The 15,697-nt window shown below is 44.0% G+C and overlaps 1 protein-coding gene across 1 annotated transcript in view; it reads left to right on the top strand.

Annotated features, from left to right (window-relative positions):
• Positions 1–15,697, top strand: part of NDUFS2 (NADH:ubiquinone oxidoreductase core subunit S2) — a 102,548-nt gene that overhangs the window by 47,338 nt on the left and 39,513 nt on the right. Inside the window, exons 6-8 of the mRNA XM_086945431.1 lie at positions 981–1,055; positions 8,498–8,575; positions 9,373–9,458. Coding sequence (XP_086801557.1) covers positions 981–1,055; positions 8,498–8,575; positions 9,373–9,458 — 239 coding nt within the window. The remainder of the gene's footprint in view (positions 1–980; positions 1,056–8,497; positions 8,576–9,372; positions 9,459–15,697) is intronic.

The following is a 15,697-nucleotide window of genomic DNA, read 5'->3' as shown; positions in this document are numbered from 1 at the left end:
CTTGGGTGACCATGCACAATCTAGCACGATACAAGGACTCTGACTGCATCCATTGGTGTGACCTTCACCACAGCCCTAGTTTCATTAAAATGCATGGATGATCCACAACGAATTCAAAAGGAGATCACTGACAACTGTACCTACCACAACATACAGACATTCCTAACACTTGATGGCAACTTCATATTAATAACAGAAAACCAAGGCAAAACATGTTTACCTGCGTTGCTGCAGCATCTGCTAGTGGCAGTACACATTCAAAGAAATAAAATGGATTTGCTGGTTTTGACGTTTGCCGGCATTTTTAGAAAGCCATTGCTTAATTAAAGATCAGACTTAATCAGGATTTTAGTTTACTGTCATGGCAACCTAACTCCCAGTATTTGTTGCCCCCCCCCCCACCCATGTACAATCCCAGCAGGAATGCCACAGTATACGGTTAACAGCTAAAGTGAAACAACTGTGTTTTAGTTGTATGCTTCTAGTTAGGCATGTTGTGTTTCTCCAAGAAGTGTTGTTTACTGTGCTATCCAGTGTAAAGAAGCTTTGATGGCAGCGTTCATATCTGCCTGCGCAATATGTGACTTTACCAATACAGAGCATATGAAAGGGCGTTAAGAAGACTTCCTTGCCTCAACCTTTACTGTAAAAGACAAATCACCAACCTGAGCAGTTTTTAACATCCTAGTTAAAACCAGAGCTAGATTCCTTCTCTCTGAGAATGACATAGGTACTCCCCTTTTATGTTGTTTGTGACAGACCTTTTACAATGGATATGAAAGAAACATGCTGAAAGCTAAAATGACATCTTTTTCAAAATCTGCCAGTTCTTACATTTATGATGATCCTCAGAAGTTGCAAGCTGGCTTCAACTCCTGAAGATACACCTAGAATATGTTGGTGATTTTAAACTTCTATTAACTTTTTACCTATGCAGACAAGAGCCTAATTTTTATGATTTTGTTTTAATATCTCTCTAGATGTTTGAATTTTATGAGCGGGTGTCCGGCGCAAGGATGCATGCAGCGTATGTACGCCCAGGAGGAGTTCACCAGGTAAATAGAAAATGACCATTGCCCAAGTTGGCTGACTCCCAACATCATGTTCCATGGACAGCTGTACAGTTTAATTTTAGGTCCCCAAGCTATGCACGACAGAAAATTATCATCAGCACTGAAAGGTCATAGACTTACATCAACAAGTTGTACAGCTCAAAACCGGCCATGATCCTTTATTTTTTTGTGCGGCAGAAAATTGTTAGCGCCGGTCTTATTCAAGACAGAATAGGACCTTCCAGCTGCCCTCTAGACTGTCATTTCCAGAATCAAGGGTGATTTTCTGTACTGGTGCGTGACTCCTCCTTTTTGTGTTCAAAGCAGGACATGACCAGTCCTGGTATCTTTCTAATCGTATTCTGCATTCCTGCCATTGCTTCTGAAACTATGCTACGCTTCTTGAGCTGTAATGCCAGCTCACATATAAGATACTATGCAACATCCCTGTGTAGTCTCTTTTCTGAGCATCCTTGGATCTAAAATAACCGTTTCCCAAAAAGATATATTCTGGTGGCATCACCCGCGTAGTTCCCTAAAGTAAGTTAGATTGACCTCTTTAGATGTGCAACGTTAAAATCTGTACTGTGTGGCAGGAGGATGATTGCCATTTTCAGAGGCAGCCTATGTATGAATACCTAACAAAGAAGAGAGATGCAGCACTGGAGAGACGTGCCACCAACATCTCTCTTTCTCATGCGCTCTTAATCTTTCCCACTCCTGCTCTTTTTCCTCTTTCTCATCACCCTCTTCCCTTCTCCCCATGTCTGTCCTTTCTCCACATGTATCTCTCCCTCCTCACTCCCCGTGTTTTCTTCTTCCTTACCTTTAGCTCCCCATTTTGATTCCTTTCCCACCTCACCCCTCTCAACTTTATTTGTGTTTTTATTTTATATATATATATCGCTCTCTCGCTCTCTCTCGCTCGCTCTCTCTCTCTCTCTCTCTCTCTCTCTTTCTCTCTCTTACATAGGCATTAAACTAACTTATGTTGGAAACAAGGGTGAGTTCATAGCACAACCCTATGTTTGTACATTCGAGTTAAGCGTTCATCACTTAACAGACATTGCAGGCGCAGCTCACTATCAATTGTTGTTGATGCCAGGTATTCTATCTTTGAAGCTAGCAACAATCACATATGAATGTGGATGTTCGAAGAGGGAGCCTTAAGCATTTTCCTTTTCCCCAATCGATCTATTTGTGGTCACGTCAACCAATAGCTCTGTAACACGTCCCTAGAGCATATGCAGTATTTTCACAGATAGCAAGGAAATGAAATCCACTTACACAGGTTGCAGCAAACATGCTACAGATGCATGAAAAACATAACATGCCCGATCAAAAATAACATTTCAAGATGCAAAATCAAATAGTGTTATTTTTATATAAATGTACATTATCTCCAGCACTAGACATTTAATAGAGATTGATTTCAGAATGCTGTCGCTGCTCAAGAGTCAAGTCACCTTTTCTTAATTTCCTTAGAAAGCTCCAGCGCTGAAAGCCACCATTTTCCTCATTGACATTCACATTACTGTGCTTTACGTAATATGCACCTAAATTATGTTCTACCTCTGTTTAGAAACAAAATCCTTGAGCTTTTAGCATCTCAGAAAGAAATCCGGTTTCCCTGCTTGTTTGTTAAATCCACTGCACAACGAGAATGTTTACTGCAGTATCGCTTAGTAATAATAAAACTTTTGAAATTCTAAATGTCATTAAAAGATATTTTGTAATAATTATAAAAGAACTGTTTTATCACCAGTGGTGAAAAGTAAAGGACCTTTAACATGAATGGAAAATACGTTAAATAAAATGCTTGCTCTCTATTTTTTCTTCTTATATGTTTATACATATATCTCCAATTGCTATTCATCTTTCACTCTCTGTTTGTCAAAAATGCATTTAGTCTCATCCCTGTTCCGTATTTTCCTCAAAGCGCCCTATATTTTGCCTTCTGAAAAATCCTAAACTTTTGTGTCTCATACATCAAATGTGGACTTCACTTTTGGGTACATAGTGTCCATCCGCAGCCTTTGGCTGTACAAACACTATGACTGTCCTCCGAGTTCATAGAGGTCCAGTATACACCTCACCCACAGTTTATTTTATCATTGATCTTTATTGCCCTATCCATTTTTAGGTCTCGTAGCGATACAGTGCGTCAGCGCTGTACTCGCCGAGATCTTTTGTCACGGACTGTGCTTCCCAGGAGACAGCCTCGGCCACGCGCATTGCCTCTTCAAGGAGGCGATTTCCGCTGGCCACGCGCTCGCGAACGCGCTCAGCTGCTGTCTCCTGGGAAGCAGCAACACCACACTCGCATGCGCAGAAACAGCGACAGACACACACACAAGCGCTCATGCACGCACGCACCCACACATACAGAGACCCTGTAGGACCCCAAAGACAACCGCAGTGGTCACTGGCTGCCTGCAACCTTATCTGTGAGTGACTTTTCATGTGGCCTCCATACCGCTGTGAACTTTACTCGGCTAAACTCTGCTGGCCCGCAACAACCATTGCTATGCAGCGATAAAAGGCTGGTACCAACCCCCCTGCCGAGTATGCATTGGGGCCCTAAGACAATTGCTTCTGGACTGGCCCCTTTCATCTGGAGCCTTAAACCTATTCTGAAACCACATAAAGATCTGTCTGCTATCTATTTTAAAGACAGATTGTAAGATCTTAACTAATATCCTAGCGTCCCATACACGCACACACACACACACGTGCACCAAGCATCCCCCCCACCCCTCCGCCGTCGCACCCCCCCCCCCCCCCCACCCCACCCCTCCGCCGTCGCACACACACACATACAGGCATCCCCCCCCTTCCCCGCTCACCGGCCCTCCGGACTTGTGCAGCCTCCGACCGCGGGGCTCTCCCTCGGTGCTCCTCCAGGCAATCCGTGGGCGCGGGCTTCACAAAACGGAAGTCCCGCCCCACGATAGGTTTCGCATGCAGCTCGTCTGTCTGCTGGGCCGGTGTCAGCTCGGTTTAAACATTTAAACAAATATTCCACACTCATAAGCGCCAATAAGACCCGGGACCGAAAATAAAGCAAAGCTGCTGATTTCTCTCCTATGGATTCCCTCTTTCACCAAAAGCCCCCACTAAACCAGCACAAAATGCTTCTCAGCGAGGAGATCAGGGTTTGAATAGGAGCGTAAGATGACCTCCCATCTCGACTGCCAAACATGTTTAAATATAAATTCTAAATGCATTTAAAAGATGTGTTTCGGTATAGCATTTGAGGTCGTTGTCTTCTTGGCGCTGCAAATGACGGGATGACTTTACCATTTCTACCCCTTTCTTTTTGTCGCCTGTGGAAGGGTTAAAGGAAGAGCTGTTCCGCCTCCGACTCTTGGGGTTTAAATGTGTGCGAAGCGCTAGTATTTGGCAGAGCAGGCGATAATGTCACTGGGCTGCGCTGAAGGCTCTCTGCCAGCTGCAGTTTTGAAGAGCTGGACACTCTGTTTTTGGCCCTAAGTGGGCATTTCTGAGGCAGGGCTCGGCCACAACCGGTTGCAATTACTTCCCAGCCATACTCTCTTGGATCTGCACGTTTTTGGCTGGAAATAAATGTTTGGGATCTGTTTGTTTTTGTAAGTAAAGTCACTCATTGGTGTTTGAGATAGCTTACTAATAAGAAGTCTGCTGCAGGCATTTCAGTGTCATTTCACGATCATAGGTTCATGTCCTGGACCTGGTGTTTTATCCTTCCAACTTGGATGAAACATGGACCAAGTTGAGCTGGTGTTTAGTAGTTCTGTTTTGTGTGCATTTTTGGTGGCTGCGCAGTATCCTCTGTTTCCATTGCCTCACGGTGCTTGCTGTGTGCTCTAAACTTTGCACAACAGAAGCCATTTTGAAGAGAGGATGACTTTTATAAGTTTGTAACTCTGATGCCCTTGCCATTTTCAGGGTTCTAAAAAACTTGGCAACTTATTTAGAGTTTTTTATAGCGCCAACATAACCCTTGCGGGTATCAGAGCGCTTTACAATAGACCAGAGATAAATAGAATTAAAAATATCAGTCACTAACCAATAATGGATGCGGCTGCACCCCTGAGAAGGGAGGGTTCCTATGCATTCCTCTGTGCACCTGTACACTCCCTGTCTCTTTCGTGCTGTGCACATCCATGTCCCTCCCCATCCCCGCTTGCACCTCTCGGCTTCTCTTGTGTGCATCCCTCTGCCTCCCCGTGCCCTGCGTTTATGCTTACCTCTGCGCTTCCATTGTTTCGTGTGTGCACGTCCCTGCTTCCTTGTGTGTGCACACCTCTATCCCTTCTCTCTTTGTGCATGCTTCTGTCATAAGAACGGACGTGGTACAGGTAGGCTGTTTTTTTATTTATTAGTTTTCACTTTTATATAGTGCAAACTTTACCCGCAGGTATCCGAGCGCTTTAAATCAGCATGCTTATAACAAGCAAGACTAGCACTCTATATTACTGCCAACTTAGCTTAGCATAAGCAACAGCTAACTACTCACAAACAATGTTTATTTACCAATTGCAAATGTAAAAAAATTAATGCAAAGCATTGTCATTTACAATGCCAGTAACTCAAACTTTAATGCTGCGAGACCTATTGCATTGCAAATGCTTGTTCCAGAGGCTACTAGATCTTGCTTCTGAACACAAGCACGCTGTGCAGGAGAAGGATTTCCGTTCAATCCGATCAGAATTCGGTGTCTTTGTAAAGGTTAACTCCACTGTTTATGTGGGAAGAAAATGCAATACTCCGTGGAGAGGGTGGCAAGATGGGGTACACTCCGGTAGCTGTTAATCATGGGCGTCTTCTGAGTGCCCCCTGGCTCCTTGGCAGAGTGGTTTGCCCCATGCTCCTCCGCTCCCGGCATAGACTGAGAAATGGAATTAGCGCTTCTAAAAATCCCCACTTTTTAGGTCTTGACTAGACAGCTGTCCCCGCATAGAGCCTTTGAGAACTGCAGCAGAGAGAACTGTGTATATAACGCAGACTTCAGGAAACGTCATGAACACAGCTGGGAAAAGAAACAGATGCGTATAACACAAAGACTATGAACAGTCTTCTGCACCGCTGAGGGGATGTTGGCAGCAGAGGGAACTCTTTAACACGAGCACCTTGGAGTATTAAACAAAACCAAGCATGCAAAATGGTGTTCACACTACATACAGATAGTAACGGGTGGTCTCTGGTGTACACATCACTCATATTATCTCATTTAAACTATTATTTGCAAAGATCTCGCCTATGAGATGTGATATCGCCTTTGTAAATGTTTCTTTTAGCCATGTTGTACAGTAGTTTAGCCAAAACTGAAATAAGAAAAAATAAAACGCAATGACTTGGCCAGATTTTTTAGGGCTCGGCTAAACGCGCGGAAGCGCGTCTCGCCGAGATCTTTTGTTAGCGAGTGTGCTTCCCAGGAGACAGTTTCGGCCGCGCGCATCCTTGGAGCCGATTTGAAACGGGAACGCGCGCTGTGGCCAGGCGCTGTCTCCTGGGAAGCTCAAGCACCACACACGCATGCGCATACACACACACAAGCGCCCATGCATGCACGCACATACATACATACAGAGACACCCCCCCCTGACACATACACACACACACACGCGCGCACACACACAAGTGCACCGAGGCCCCCCCCCCCCCCCTCCCTCCCTCCCTCCCTCCCCCCTGTCACCGTCGCACACATACATACACACACGAGCATACACGCACACACACAAGTGCACCAAGCCCCCCCAGCCTTTTGGAACTTACCTGGCCAATGTCGGGGACTCTGCTCTCAGCACGCGGCGCCCAACCTCCTGCTGGCGCGGCCCCGGGCTCCACACCGCTCACAGGAGCCCCGGCGCGAGACGCATTTGACTCCGCCTGCCTCCTCTTCCGGTCTGGACGTGGCCCCGCCCCCGTCACAGGCGACCGTGCCTGACTTCCGGGGCACAGTGTTCATTAATACAAATGTTTACATGCTGGCTTATGTGTTTAATCAAACGGAGAAGAGAGGATAAAAGCACAGTGCTAGTGCAATGAGTGAAACAAAACTGCTATATATGTCCTCCTAGATCCAACACACAGTCTTACATCGTAGGTGACAAGAAATATATGAGAGTACCTACATACTGCATCCGGCCGTGAAGGGCATTACACTACGGAAGGGAGAATGCAGAGTAGTGAGTAGTGAGTGATGAGTAGTGAGTAGTGAGTGATGAGTAGTGAGTAGTGAGTGCAGAGTAGTGAGTAGTGAGTGCAGAGTAGTGAGTGCAGAGTAGTGAGTAGTGAGTGCAGAGTAGTGAGTGCAGAGTAGTGAGTAGTGAGTGCAGAGTAGTGAGTAGTGAGTGCAGAGTAGTGAGTGCAGAGTAGTGAGTGCAGAGTAGTGAGTGCAGAGTAGTGAGTGCAGAGTAGTGAGTGCAGAGTAGTGAGTGCAGAGTAGTGAGTGCAGAGTAGTGAGTGCAGAGTAGTGAGTGCAGAGTAGTGAGTGCAGAGTAGTGAGTGCAGAGTAGTGAGTGCAGAGTAGTGAGTGCAGAGTAGTGAGTGCAGAGTAGTGAGTGCAGAGTAGTGAGTAGTGAGTGCAGAGTAGTGCAGAGTAGTGAGTAGTGAGTGCAGAGTAGTGCAGAGTAGTGAGTAGTGAGTAGTGAGTGCAGAGTAGTGAGTAGTGAGTAGTGAGTGCAGAGTAGTGAGTAGTGAGTAGTGAGTGCAGAGTAGTGAGTAGTGAGTGCAGAGTAGTGAGTAGTGAGTGCAGAGTAGTGAGTGCAGAGCATTGTGTGCTGTTGAGTGCAGAGCATTGTGTGCTGTTGAGTGCAGAGCATTGTGTGCTGTTGAGTGCAGAGCATTGTGTGCTGTTGAGTGCAGAGCATTGTGTATTGGCAATGTTAATGACAATGCCGATTATTTGTGATTTAAAGAAAAAAAAATGTCATGAGCAATGCCAATAGCTCTACCTTTAATGATGCCGAGACCATTGCATTGCAAATGCTTGTTATTTTATGGGGTAAGGAGCCAAGGATGTGGAGTGGTAGGGGAATATACTCATTTTGTTTTTCTTGTGTACGGAAAATCCTTTTGAAATCTACCAGCCAATAAAGTTGGCTTTGCCTTGTGGAACGTTATCTGTTGTACTGAGCAGCTGTGGTAGGCGGCCGTAGAAATGGTGTGGGTGAGCAGCTATCACAGCTTTCTCCCCCCCAAAAAACTATTTTCATTTGTTTAATGTATTGCTTATTAAGTGTTGACTTTCAAGCCTGGAAATCAGCATTCTGAAGCTATCTTACCACTGGACAGTGTGTGCAAAAGTCATGTTTCTGTCTTGGTTTATTTCTAGCCCTTAGGAGTGGTGACCCCTCTTGTTGATGCTTCAGCACTGCTTGGAATGTTAGCTGATGCTCCTCTGCTGCTGCTTCAAATGTGACGCGCTATGTCCCCTTACAATGTCTTTACATCTTTTTCAGGACATGCCTATTGGCCTCATGGATGACATTTATGAGTTCCTAAAAAATTTCTCGATTCGTATTGACGAACTGGAAGAGGTAAGCACTGAATCATGACAGAAATACCATTATTGCTTATGCGTGTCACAGCAGATGCCCGACAGTGAAGAGATGGTGGTGTTTCAGTACACTGGGAAATAAGCAGACTGGACCTAACTTACTTCTCAATTTCTTTCTTTTAATATTTTGTGAAGAGAGCCTTTAAACATAGTTGGGCAGTTTTGTGTGGGTTTTTTTCACAGAAAACGTTTGTGAAACGTTTTAAAGCAGTGAGTGGGTAAATTACTTCATAGACCTTTTGATTGTACTTCAATGTTCTGTACTTTATTGGCTGCGGATGCAGTTGAAATCTCTGTGCATCACGCATAGGACCTTCCTCAGAAAGGGACCTAAAATTCTCTGCGCTCAAACCGTATAATCCTGGAATGTCCCTGAGGTCCGCCGCCTCTCTCCTCACGACACCCGGAATCCGCAGATCCATATGGGTTGGTCACTCTTTTAAGTACCTAGCACACAGACTGTGGAATTCCTTGCCATTCCAAATGTGTCAAATAGAATCCGAATCCGCCTTCAGAAAGGCTCTGAAGACATGGCTGTCCATCAAATAGTCATCTCTCCCTAGCTATCAGTATGGGCGGTCATAATGATCTGCTGGTTTGGATTAGCATGTGCTCTACAAATCGATTATATTTCATTACTTCAAAGAGGGCTTGAAACTTCCAACGGCAAAATAATGAATGACTGACAAAAACGTTTCTGTGATGGGAAAAAGGGAAAAACTTGTTCTGTGTTACTTCCTAACTTGCTTTTCTGTTCCTGTATCTGTAAAAAATAAGATGCTGACCAACAATCGAATCTGGAAGAACAGGACCGTGGACATTGGTGTAATATCCGCTGAAGATGCTCTTAATTATGGCTTCAGGTAATTCAACCTTAGTAGCTCTGTTAAATGTCATATGTGCTCATGTGATCTCTTTTCTACTCAGATTGCCAGTTCAATGCTTTTTCTCGAGAACTGTAGGCCAGTAGTAGGGTGTGCCCAATAGAGAGCTATGGAATGTGAAACACAGAAGTGTTGTTTTGAATTTAGCTTCTTGCTTCTCATGAGTAGACTTATCACAGATGATGGTTTTCGTTTTGGTGCTCTCTTGCTTATTTTAAGTGCATGCAGTTGTAGGTGTTAAATGTATTTAAACTCTTCATTCAATTGCCCAGACCGAAGCAGGAAAACAATTGGTCTAAAATTAGATGAAGGACTTGAGATTTTAACACCATGACTAAAAAAGGAAAATGTAGTTTCCAGTCAAAAAGTAGTAGACTAAAGAAATGAATAAAAACACATCTATATAGAATTAGAAGGATGTTAGAGTACATTGCTGCTAAACCTGGGTATCGGAGCCCTCCATCTACCTTAGGGGCACAAATGCAGTGTTGGCAACAATATAAATACATTGTAAGTTGCCACAGTAGTGTGTCGGCTTTTTACAAAGACTATCAATAATGATAAATGTAAACAACTTGCACTGACTTTTGCGTTGCATAATTGCAACACCATGCACATGATTGTGCACTGCTTGTCCTTGAAGGTAAGAAAATGGGATTCCTGGCTTAAAAGACACCACAAAGAAGTGTCAAGGAGTTGGAGTTCACATCAAAGTTTGCACTCTTAACTCCTTTGGGCAGTGTTGTATACCATGACTTTATATAGGGGTGAGTGAATTTTACGTAATTTGCTTAACATAATTTTATGCTACATTTTGGCACAGAATGCATCCTAAATTTTGGGCACAAGGAGACATTTAAATAAAACACCACAGGTCGTTCATAGTAAAGTTTTATGACGAATGTTGCTTTTCACTGCAAATTTTTATCACATGTGGTGAGTATTTTCATGAAGTAGCATAATTGTGGGAATAACGCAAAGTTCTCAAATTACGCCGGCATAATTAAATTTCGCTCAGGCCTAGTATTATACTTTCTGTAACTGAGGTTCAAAAACAAATGGTTTTAAGGTACGCTTTATGCCCGCATAAAGCGTACCTTAAAACCATTTGTTTTTGATTTGTTTATTTAGAAGCGCTGTAAATACGAACGTGGCCAGCAGGTCCCCAGAAACTGTCAGTCCACCGAAACACCCATAGCCTGGTAGGCCAGTTTGTCTCTGCTCATATCTCTCAGCTTTGAAAAGACACTCATGTAGGGTTCCCGGTCCCACTTTATAGCATTATACAAAAAGACACCTTAAATGTAAACTGTTGCAGAATTACACAAAATCCAAACCTGTCATTTTGTGCTGTATTTTAGCATGAAATGCATGCTCGTGTCGGTTTTTGGGTGCAAGAATGCATTTAAACAGCTGCTCGTCTTCTGTTGTTCCCAGGCATTCGGTGTACATTTTTACCGCCAATTTCATTTAAGTGGCGTAATTGTCTAATTTCTGGAACTTCGAGCAATGCGAAAGTCGCGAATTTACTCCGGCGTAATTTACATTTCACCCGAGCTTAATAGCTCTGAGCATTATTACGAACCAAAGCTACTTTGTTTTTGCAGGAGAACAGATACCAATGGTGGACACCAGAGGGCAGACAGTGCTCATAAATGATTCCGGAGTTGAGCAATATGTAGGCTTTTCAGCCTTGCCCAAAACCGCAAGGGAAACTGTATGCAGTGACCCCATTATTTGTAAAGTTTCGTTTTCTTTTATTTTGCAAGACTTAATTTTCCACTAGCCTGGTACTTTTGCTTCCTGTTTTTTTACTAGTTACTTCTTTACACTTTCTCTTTCATTTATCGCTTGGATTATACTTTTCTCTTGCGCAGAACATACTGAATAAACATGACTGGATTAAATTTAGGTTCTCGACACACGGTCTGAGAACCTTATATCTAAAACAAAGCACAGTTACAAAGGGTTGGGTCTAATTGCAAATAACGTTACATTGGTAAAGCAATGAAAGATCAGTTTTATTGAAACATCACATTCCTTTTGACAAATAAATAATGTTTGAGGGTTCATTTTTATTAGGTCTCGTGGCGATTACCGCGCGAAAGCGGGGTCTCGCCTGAGACCTATAGTCACCGGCTCAGCCTCCCAGGAGACAAGAGATGGCCACGCGCATGTAAAAGAATCGGATTGGAGCGGGCCGCGAACACGCGCTCCATTCAGCAGGCCGGAATGAGCTTAGAATGCGCGCTTGGACTTAGCTTTCAGTTTCGTTCTCTGGCACTGCTGTCGGTGGAATGGAGGCGGATGGCCTGAGCCTGCAGCACTTCCAGGAGCCTCGCCTGGTTATTTCATACCAGACTCATTTCCTGCCACGGTTTGTATTGCCCTTTTCTCATTGCTCTCTCATGCGCGTTTGTTTGTAAATATAAAACCCAGAGAGACCCTTGCTCATAGCGCTTCCTTCATGGCTCAGGCACTCTCTCTGGCCAGGACTATCCTTCACTCCGGACAGGTTTTCATGTTCTCGCTCCTGGCCAAAGATCTCCTCTGTTGCTCTGGCAGTGCCCCCTTGCTCTTGCCTCAGGGCAGCCTCCTCCCGGCCCCTGACAGGGGATAGTTATAAGCCGAGCCCCCCCAAGCGGGGTGACTGGAGCCTGCCGTGGTGTGGAGCTCCGGCGCCCGTCTCACCGGTCCGCACAGCCCCTCTCCGGCCCCGGTATTTCTGGCCGCTCAGCTGGGTTATTTTGAGGCGGGCACAGATGATCCCTTTTCATGGGTGCCGCCCTATGACCCACCGTACGCGTTTTCGTGAGTGACGCAGGCAACGCAATGGTAAAGGCCGAACTACTGAGATGAATTTATTTTTTAACCTTTTGCTCATGAATTTTATTTTGGACACTGCTGGAAACCGAAGCCTGCCGTGTATTTACAGAAAAGGAACACAGGCCCCATGCCTTCCGAGCGCAGTCATGCCGGGAAGCCTCAGCCACAGCAGTCTGTCAGGCCTTTCCCAATCTCAGGCCGCCGTTAGTTCTGTTCTAGACCACAGAAAAATAACTTTTTGTGTCTAGAAGGGACTTAATTTTGTAGGAAGTTGCATTCTGTCAAGGCTGACCAGTGTTTAAAAAAAAAATCACTTCGGCTTTGACAACGTCTTTTATAAGTTTAACTTGTCGGCCTGACGCAATCCTAACAGCCTATCAGAGGAGCAATCTTTCCCTATAGTACTGTCGCGGCCTGAGGTTGGCCCACTGGCCCACTGGCCTAATGTGACCGTATGACCCCAGCCACTGGGACAGCATGTATACAGGCGTAGTCCTTTGCAGCTTTCCACAAACCACCGTGCTCGAGGAATTCAGGAGGATTTGATCAGTTCTCAAGCTAGACTAAAACTCCCAGAAGGCAGTTGGTTACCAAAACCAAGATCCATAAGCACTGGCAAAGCCAATAGTTCTGCAATTAATGTGCTGATGCATGCAGCATTAGGACATTAGAGGGGGAGAGGTGTAGCATGAGTAGACAAGAAGGTCTAGCATTCATATAGAGGCGGAAGGATGTACCCATATAGCAAACTGCTCTGGTCTGAGCCAAGATTTCATTAACAAAGTTTCAAACCAGTGGCTGATACTGGCTGGACAAAGAAAGCCAACAGTTGAAAGGAGTAGATTCAAAGCCCACTCTATGTATATTGTTAGCAATAGGTCTATCACTGTCAATACCCAGACCTAAAATGCTAGGTCCTGGTGAGCAGAATAACAAGCATTTACAATGCAATAGGTCTCGCATTTACACGAGTTTAAGCTATTGGCATTGTAAATGACAATGCCTTTTATTTATGTTTTAAAAACAAAAACAGGGGTTGCCCTTTTACTCTCCGGGGATGGCACTACTGGATGCTGCCCCTTCCTACCAGGTGTGGCATTTTAGCCCTACCCTCTTGTCACTTGTAAGGTTTCGCTTGACTCTGCCTGGCAGATGTGACCTTCCTGCCTCTACAGTGGGTAGCTTAATGTTCCAGCTTTGTTATGGGGCTTACTCGTGCCACATGCTGGGTTTTGCTTTACTCTGTGCTCCCTGACAGTTGTGGGCATATTGCCGTTTGATGAGAGATAAGTGCACCCCCTTCCCTCATGCTGTCTAGCAGGCGTGGCCCTCCGAGCCAAACCATTTTTTCTGTTACAATAGGTTGACGGGAGTGCCCACGAACACTTCCCGGCTATGAACGCAATTCATTGTTACTTCGCCGCAGCCTATCCCAGCATGCAACACCTGTTTTACCTTCTAGAGCTGGTCCACCCTCCTGTCACTAGCCACGACTCTTCAGAGCTCCCCACAAGCCCTCCAGTGTGGGAGAGTAGCCTGTCTTCAAACTCTGTATGCTTCAGTGATGTCACCTAAAAAACTTCAGATATCGTACCACTGTCAATTATCTGTGTGTTGACAGGTGCAACAAGACTACAAGAACAGTGCTTCCTTATGAAAGGAGTTGGAAATGTATAAGCAAAACAAAAATGTAAATGCTTTTAAAGAATTACTTGGACTAATTTATCAGAATGGCGTGTTCATGTCTTTCTAATACAGCATATTAGTTTTCACTTTTATATAGTGCAAACTTTACCCACAGGTATTGGAGCGCTTTAAATCGGCATACTTATTACAAGCAAGACTAGCACTCTATATTACTGCCAACTTTGCTTAGCATAAGCAACAGCTAACCATTCACAACCCATGTTTATATACCAATTGCAAATTAAACAAAAAAATTAATGCAAAGCATTGTCATTTACAATGCCGGTAACTCAAACTTTAATGCTGCGAGACCTATTGCATTGTTTACATTGCAGCTTCATAGCCTGTGCAATATGATCTTAAACAAGATTTACTAAGGTGTTATTAGGAGAGAAAATACAATAAGGTGTCTTACTTTTACATGTCTACTCGCTTTTGTTGGAAAACCCTGTGTTTCACTTCTTTGTAAAGGTATGTTTTAGTCTCCAATCCAATTTTGGGTCTAGCGTTTTGTGAGGCATATATAAAAGTTAGCAAATCTCTCATTTTAAAACAAAATAAAAAAATCACGATGTAAATGTGTCTTTTAAAAGAGCATCTCTTTATTATGTTTCAAATGCCTTCTAAATAGAAATAAAAAAGTATCCTGGAAAACCACTTGGTGGAAAAGCCAATTCGAAGTGACTCATACATGGTAAGAGACCCGATTCAGGCCGGAGACTATCGAAAATGGTTTTTATTTTAACTGTCACATAAAAGTGCTTCGGATTCAATCTGAATCGATGGAAAACATTCATTCCCCCGATTTGTTATTCAGAACCTTCCACTTTACTGTTTTAAAATGTTTGCCGGTGTAGTGCCTTGCAAGAAGGATAAACAAACGGGTAATGGAGCTCCAGTGTCTTAGTGAAGGCTATGAAAGTCCAGCAGTTCTTTGCGATGAGACGTTCAGAGTCAATATCTAAATTACAAATTTACATCTGTGCTCCAGACTTAACAGGAAGTGGGAGGAGTGTTACTGAATTACTCATGTTGCACAACCAGGATTACAAGTGCATTACATCTGCTCCATCATAGGATGTAATATTCGTAAACGTCAAACTTGAATAACAAGCTTATCAATTCGCCTAGAGACGCAAATCCAACTGGATAAGAGACCGAAATGTTTTCTAAACAAACAAACATTGCACAAAGAAGCTTGGCTTCAATCATGTCCCTTCTGAAGCCAGGATTTTAGCAACAATAATCAGCAAAGATGTCGTGTAACCCTCAGGCATCTGTTCATTCTCATCAGAATAGCATAATTTTTCCCCTCTTTCAGAGTGAACCATAGGGTTAACTGCAAGTCACCAGTTAGCCTTTTCAATGCTCTCAGTGATGCTGGATGCGCTCCAGCTAGGTTATTAATTTACAATATCTAGCAAAAGAACACAAACTGTTGTAGAGATCTCGTTTATAAGCCGTAACTATGGAATGCCTATGCATAGGCATGCAGTTGTAAGAATATATTAACCCCTTCGCTGCTGATGACGAGCTCAGCTCATCATCAGCCACGGTGGTCGTGTGCGGATGACGAGCTGAGCTCGTCATCTAACGCGGCTTTTTGAAAAAAGCAGCACAGCGCAAAAATATGCCCCGCAGCAATGTGGTTATACAATAGCTCTTAATAACTCTAGCATATTTACCCATTTCACAGCTGGCGAGGA

The sequence above is a fragment of the Lissotriton vulgaris genome, chromosome 12, assembly GCF_964263255.1.
Source record: "Lissotriton vulgaris chromosome 12, aLisVul1.2, whole genome shotgun sequence".
NCBI lineage: Eukaryota > Metazoa > Chordata > Amphibia > Caudata > Salamandridae > Lissotriton > Lissotriton vulgaris.
Note: the sequence above shows the minus strand (reverse complement) of the source record. Positions and strands in the feature narration are given on the sequence as shown.